The sequence below is a fragment of the chloroplast genome of Punica granatum (genome assembly GCF_007655135.1).
Source record: "Punica granatum chloroplast, complete genome".
NCBI classification, from domain to species: domain Eukaryota; kingdom Viridiplantae; phylum Streptophyta; class Magnoliopsida; order Myrtales; family Lythraceae; genus Punica; species Punica granatum.
In genome coordinates this window covers 15001-22500 of record NC_035240.1, presented here as the reverse complement: position 1 = coordinate 22500, position 7500 = coordinate 15001, and the positions used below count along the sequence as shown (strand labels likewise).

The 7500-nt window shown below is 36.2% G+C and overlaps 4 protein-coding genes across 4 annotated transcripts in view; all 4 read left to right on the top strand. All coding sequences in view use genetic code 11, as the record gives it.

Moving 5' to 3' along the window:
* Positions 1-584, top strand: part of rpoC1 (RNA polymerase beta) — a 2789-nt gene extending 2205 nt beyond the window's left edge. Inside the window, exon 2 of the mRNA in view lies at positions 1-584. This exon is cut by the window's left edge and continues 1024 nt beyond it. Within this exon, the coding sequence (YP_009390800.1) occupies positions 1-584 (584 nt within the window).
* Positions 585-756: 172 nt separating this feature from the next.
* Positions 757-4926, top strand: rpoC2 (RNA polymerase beta' subunit). The gene has a single exon. It carries the CDS (start codon positions 757-759, stop codon positions 4924-4926), a length of 4170 nt encoding a protein of 1389 aa, YP_009390799.1.
* A 218-nt stretch (positions 4927-5144) lies between these two features.
* rps2 (ribosomal protein S2) lies at positions 5145-5855 on the top strand. Its single transcript has one exon. The coding sequence runs from the start codon at positions 5145-5147 to the stop codon at positions 5853-5855; it is 711 nt and encodes a 236-aa protein (YP_009390798.1).
* A 210-nt stretch (positions 5856-6065) lies between these two features.
* atpI (ATP synthase CF0 subunit IV) lies at positions 6066-6809 on the top strand. Its single transcript has one exon. The coding sequence runs from the start codon at positions 6066-6068 to the stop codon at positions 6807-6809; it is 744 nt and encodes a 247-aa protein (YP_009390797.1).
* The last annotated feature ends 691 nt before the right edge of the window (positions 6810-7500 follow it).

Here is a 7500-nt window from a genome sequence, read left to right as displayed (position 1 = left end):
TCAATGCAGACTTTGATGGGGATCAAATGGCCGTTCATGTACCTTTATCTTTGGAGGCTCAAGCGGAGGCTCGTTTACTTATGTTTTCTCATATGAATCTCTTGTCTCCAGCTATTGGGGATCCCATTGCCGTCCCAACCCAAGATATGCTTATTGGTCTATACATATTAACGAGTGGGAATCGCCGAGGTATTTGTACAAATAGGTATAATCCATGGAATCGCAGAAACTATCAAAAAGAAAGAATTTATGATAATAACTGGAAAAAAAAAGAACCCTTTTTTTGTAATTCGTATGATGCAATTGGGGCTTATCGACAGAAAAGAATCAATTTAGATAGTCCTTTGTGGCTTCGGTGGCGACTAGATCAACGCGTTATTGCTTCAAGAGAAGTTCCCATCGAGGTTCACTATGAATCTTTGGGTACCTATCATGAGATTTATGAGCACTATCTAATAGTAAGAAGTGTAAAAAAAGAAATTCTTTGTATATACATTCGAACAACTGTCGGTCATATTTCTCTTTTTCGAGAAATTGAAGAAGCTATACAAGGGTTTTGTCGAGCCTGCTCATATAGTACCTAATCATATGGAAGTTAAGTAATTCTATGACACCGGTGTGAATTCGGGTCTTTCCGGTTCAACTGGGACCCTAGTTCCTGAATTTCTATGCGAATTAAGATCGAGAAAAGGAAGTTTTCCAATCATTGACTCAAACTCATTGTCGAATCCCACTCAGCAGAATATGGAGGTACTTATGGCAGAACGAGTCAATCTAGTCTTTCACAATAAAGTAATAGATGGAACTGCCATTAAAAGACTTATTAGCAGATTAATAGATCACTTCGGAATGGCATATACATCACACATTCTGGATCAAGTAAAGACTCTGGGTTTCCAGCAAGCCACTGCTACATCCATTTCATTAGGGATTGATGATCTTTTAACGATACCCTCTAAAGGATGGTTAGTACGAGATGCTGAACAACAAAGTTTGACTTTGGAAAAACACCATCATTATGGGAATGTACACGCAGTAGAAAAATTACGCCAATCCATTGAGGTATGGTATGCTACAAGTGAATATTTGCGACAAGAAATGAATCCTAATTTTAGGATGACCGACCCTTTTAATCCAGTCCATATAATGTCTTTTTCGGGAGCCAGAGGAAATGCATCTCAAGTACACCAATTAGTAGGTATGAGAGGATTAATGTCGGATCCTCAAGGACAAATGATTGATTTACCTATTCAAAGCAATTTACGCGAAGGACTGTCGTTAACAGAATATATCATTTCTTGCTACGGAGCCCGCAAAGGAGTTGTGGATACTGCTGTCCGAACATCAGATGCTGGATATCTTACGCGCAGACTTGTTGAAGTAGTTCAACACATTGTTGTACGTAGAACAGATTGTGGGACCATCCGAGGGATTTCTGTGAGTCCTCGAAATGGGATGATGCCGGAACGAATTTTTATTCAAACATTAATTGGTCGTGTATTAGCGGACGATATATATATGGGCTCACGATGCATTGCCATTCGAAACCAAGATATTGGAATTGGACTTGTCAATCGATTCATAACCTTTCGAACACAACCAATATCTATCCGAACCCCCTTTACTTGTAGGAGTCCATCTTGGATCTGTCGATTATGTTATGGTAGGAGTCCTACTCATGGTGACCTGGTCGAATTGGGAGAAGCTGTCGGTATTATTGCGGGTCAATCTATTGGAGAACCAGGGACTCAACTAACATTAAGAACTTTTCATACGGGTGGAGTGTTCACAGGTGGCACTGCAGGACATGTACGAGCCCCCTCTAATGGAAAAATCAAATTCAATGAGCATTTGGTTCATCCCACACGTACGCGTCATGGGCATCCCGCCTTTCTATGTTCTATAGACTTGGATGTAACTATTGAGAGTGAAGATATTATACATAACGTGACTATTCCACCAAAAAGTTTTCTTTTGGTTCAAAATAATCAATATGTAGAATCAGAACAAGTGATTGCTGAGATTCGCGCGGGAACAGATACTTTAAATTTTAAAGAAAGGGTTCGAAAACATATTTATTCTGACTCAGAGGGAGAAATGCACTGGAGTACCGATGTGGACCATGCGCCTGAATTTACATATAGCAATGTCCATCTTTTACCAAAAACAAGTCATTTATGGATATTATCGGGAGGTTCGTGCAGATCCAATGGAGTCCCCTTTTCACTCCACAAGGATCAAGATCAAATAAATCTTCGGTCTCTTTCTGTCAAACGAAGATATCTTTCTAGTCTCTCAGTGAATAATGATCAAATCAGATCGAAATTGTGTAGTTCTGATTTTTCTGGTAAAAAAAAAGAAGATAGGAGTCCGGATTATTCAGAAATTAATCGAATCATATGTACTGGTCATTGTAATCTCACATATCCTGCTATCCTCCACGAGAATTCTGATTTATTGGCAAAAAGGCGAAGAAATAGATTTGTCATTCCATTCCAATCGATTCAAGAACGAGAGAAAGAACTAATGCCTCATTCGGGTATATCGATTGAACTACCCATAAAGGGTATTTTCCGTAGAAATAGTATTCTTGCTTATTTCGATGATCCTCGATACAGAAGAAAGAGTTCGGGAATTACTAAATATGGGACTATAGGGATGCATTCAATGGTTAAAAAAGAGGATTTGATTGAGTATCGAGGAATCAAAGAATTTAAGCAAAAATACCAAATGAAAATAGATCGATTTTTTTTCATTCCCGAAGAAGTACATATTTTACCTGAATCTTCTTCGATAATGGTACGGCACAATAGTTTGATTGGAGTAGATACACGAATCACTTTAAATACAAGAAGCCGAGTGGGCGGATTAGTCCGAGTGGAGAGAAAAAAAAAAAGGATTGAAGTGAAAATCTTTTCGGGAGATATCCATTTTCCTGGAGAAACGGATAAGATATCCCGACACAGTGGCATCTTGATACCACCAGGAACAGGAAAAACAAATTCTAAGGAATCAAAAAAATTGAAAAATTGGATCTATGTCCAAAGGATCACATCTACTAAGAAAAAGTATTTTGTTTTAGTTCGACCCGTAGTAACATATGAAATAGGGGACGGTATAAATTTAGCAACACTCTTTCCCCCGGATTTGTTCCAAGAAAAGGATAATATGCAACTTCGAGTTGTCAATTATATTGTTTACGGAAATGGAAAACCAATTCGGGGAATTTCTGGCACAAGTATTCAATTAGTTCGAACTTGTTTAATTTTGAATTGGGACGAAGACGAAAAAAGTTCTTCTATCCAAGAGGCCCGTGCTTCCTTTGTTGAAGTAAGTACAAATGGCCTGATTCGAGATTTTCTAAGAATCGACTTAGTGAAATCCCCTATTTTGTATCTCAGAAAAAGGAATGATCCGTCAGGCTCAGGATTGATCTTTGATAATGTGTCAGATCACACCCATATCAATCCTTTTTATTCTATTTATTCCAAGACAAAGATTCAACAATCACCTAGCCAAAATCACGGAACTATTCGCACTTTGTTAAATAAAAATAAGGAATGCCCATCTTTGATAATTTTGTCATCATCTAATTGTTTTCAAATGGGTCCATTCAATGATGCAAAATATCACAATGTGATAAAAGAATCAATTAAAAAAGATCCTATAATTCAAATTAGGAATTCGATTGGCCCTTTAGGAACAGTCCTTCAAATTGTGAATTTTTATTCATTTTACGATTTAATAACTCATAATCAGGTTTTAGTAACTAAATATTTGCAACTTGAAAATTTAAAACAGACCTTTCAAGCACTTAAATATTATTTAATGGATGAAAATGGGAGGATTTATAATCCTGATCCATGCAGTAACATCGTTTTGAATTCATTCAATTTGAATTGGTATTTTCTCCCTTACAATAATTATGATAATTATTGTGAAGAAACATCTCCAATAATCAGTCTTGGACAGTTTATTTGTGAAAATGTATGTATAGCAAAAAATGGACCATACTTAAAATCGGGTCAAGTTTTGATTGTTCAACTTGACTCTGTAGTAATAAGATCCGCTAAGCCTTATTTAGCCACTCCAGGAGCAACTGTTCATGGCCATTATGGAGAAATCCTTTACGAAGGAGATACATTAGTTACATTTATATATGAAAAATCGAGATCCGGCGATATAACGCAGGGTCTTCCAAAGGTGGAACAAGTGTTAGAAGTGCGTTCAATTGATTCAATATCAATGAACCTAGCAAAAAGAGTTGAGGGTTGGAACGAGCATATAACAAGAATTCTTGGAATTCCTTGGGGATTCTTGATTGGTGCTGAGCTAACTATAGTGCAAAGTCGTATATCTTTGGTTAATAAGATCCAAAAGGTTTATCGATCCCAAGGGGTACAAATCCATAATAGGCACATAGAAATTATTGTACGCCAAATAACATCAAAAGTCTTAGTTTCCGAGGATGGAATGTCTAATGTTTTTTTACCTGGAGAACTAATTGGATTGTTGCGAGCGGAACGAACGGGGCGCGCTTTGGAAGAATCGATCTGTTACAGGGCCGTCTTATTGGGAATAACAAGAACATCTTTGAATACTCAAAGTTTCATATCTGAAGCGAGTTTTCAAGAAACTGCTCGAGTTTTAGCCAAAGCTGCTCTCCGGGGTCGGATCGATTGGTTGAAAGGCCTAAAAGAGAACGTTGTTATAGGAGGGATGATACCCGTTGGTACCGGATTCAAAGGATTAGCGCACCGTTCAAGGCAACATAAGAATATTCCTTTGGAAATAAAAAATAATAATTTTTTCGAGGGCGAAATCAAAGATATTTTGTTCCACCACAGAGAATTATTTGATTCTTGCATTTCAAAGAATTTCCATGAAACACCAGAACAATCATTTAGAGGATTTAATAATTCCTAAAGGTGGATTAATACTTTTTTAATAAAAAAAACTCTCTGGGTCATTTGATGTTGTCCTGAAAATAAAGATAATAACGAATAGAGGGTAGCGATTTGGATCGTATATCGACAGACACGGCCAATCTCCGGTAGAAGAAAAGGTTCCATCGGAACAATTATTTAGTTCAGGGCACCTCGTCGCTTTTTTTGAAAAAAAAAAAGAAGGAAATGGGGGGAGAAATGACAAGAAGATATTGGAACATCAATTTAGAAGAGATGATGGAAGCAGGAGTTCATTTTGGTCATGGTACTAGGAAATGGAATCCTAGGATGGCACCTTATATTTCTGCAAAGCGTAAAGGTATTCATATTACAAATCTTACAAAAACTGCTCGTTTTTTATCAGAAGCTTGTGATTTAGTTTTTGATGCAGCAAGTCGTGGAAAACAGTTTTTAATTGTTGGTACCAAAAATAAAGCAGCTGATTTAGTAGCACGGGCTGCAATAAAGGCTAGGTGTCATTATGTTAATAAAAAGTGGCTCGGTGGTATGTTAACGAATTGGTCCACTACAGAAACGAGACTTCATAAGTTCAGGGACTTGAGAACGGAACAAAAGACGGGGAAACTCAACCGTCTTCCAAAAAGAGACGCAGCTATGTCGAAGAGACAATTATCTCACTTGCAAACATATCTGGGCGGGATTAAATATATGACAGGCTTGCCCGATATTGTAATTATTGTTGATCAGCAAGAAGAATATACGGCTCTTCGAGAATGTATCACTTTGGGAATTCCAACAATTTGTTTAATTGATACAAACTGTGACCCGGATCTTGCAGATATTTCGATTCCAGCAAATGATGACGCTATAGCTTCAATCCGATTAATTCTTAACAAATTAGTATTCTCAATTTGTGAGGGTCGTTCTAGCTATATACGAAATCCTTGATTAATAATAAGATAAATAAATTCTTTTTTGAACTCCATAGATTTATGGAATCGGTTACTACTCTTGAATCGCATAAAAGAAATAAAAATTACTGGGGATATTTTGTGATTAGTTAGTATCCAAAATAGAAAATTCAACTAATCAAGTGGAAAAAGAGATGGTTGAATCAAAATAATTCCCTTTCAAGTTCTATTTCTGTCAGAGGGCAATATGAATGTTCTATCATGTTCCACCAACACACTAAAAGGGTTATACGATATATCTGGTGTGGAAGTAGGCCAACATTTCTATTGGCAAATAGGAGGTTTTCAAGTCCACGGCCAAGTACTTATAACTTCTTGGGTTGTTATTGCTATCTTATTAGGTTCAGCTAGTATAGCTGTTCGGAATCCACAAACCATTCCAAATGCCGGTCAGAATTTCTTCGAATATGTCCTTGAATTCATTCGAGACGTTAGCAAAACCCAGATTGGAGAAGAATATGGTCCGTGGGTTCCTTTTATTGGAACTATGTTTCTATTTATTTTTGTTTCTAATTGGTCAGGGGCTCTTTTACCATGGAAAATCATACAGTTACCTCATGGGGAATTAGCTGCACCTACGAATGATATAAATACTACCGTTGCTTTAGCTTTACTCACGTCAGTAGCCTATTTCTATGCAGGTCTTAGCAAAAAAGGATTAAGTTATTTCAGTAAATACATACAACCAACTCCCATTCTTTTACCCATTAACATCTTAGAAGATTTCACAAAACCTTTATCACTTAGTTTTCGACTTTTCGGAAATATATTAGCCGATGAATTGGTAGTTGTTGTTCTTGTTTCTTTAGTACCTTTAGTGGTTCCTATACCTGTCATGTTCCTTGGATTATTTACGAGTGGTATTCAAGCTCTTATTTTTGCAACCTTAGCCGCGGCTTATATAGGCGAATCCATGGAGGGTCATCATTGACGAGTTTCGAAATAGTCAGTCGTTTTTTAGCTTAGGCCAAGATAATCGACTTAGGAAATATAAAAATACGGTATATATGATCTACAGTAATAGGAAAAAAGATTACGCTATTTAGCGAATTGTAAAAGAAAAAAAAGGAAAGAGATAAAGATCTTTTTCCTAAAATTATTGTTTGGCCCATTTAATTTATATAATACCTACCTCTAATCAAGATTTTCTATTAATATTTTCTTTTGTTCAATTGAACAAAAGAAAATATTAATAGAAAATAGGGATAAATAATATTAAATAAAAAAATAGAAATAAAAAATGGAATGAACCTTTTAATCACTCAAATACTGATATTTCTATGCAATAATTTGGCCTAACGAATTCGTACATGTAGATTGTATACATGTGGGATAATGATAAATAAAAGGAAAAGAAGAATAAGAATTGAAAAAACGAAATTCATAAAAAATGAATTGGTTAGTAAAGGCGGGTCAAAACTGGGTATATGGAATCTAATGGCTAGAATCCAACTCTTGGACGTTTCCAAAATGATTCTAGAATCCGATTTGAATCGAAGATACGAATAGTCGGTTTCCGTTATGGAAGAAAGACATGTATATGTGATATTAGATATTGACTAGTTATCTATGAACTAAAGATATATCTAATCCGCCCTACTACTATGAATTTAGATGGGGAT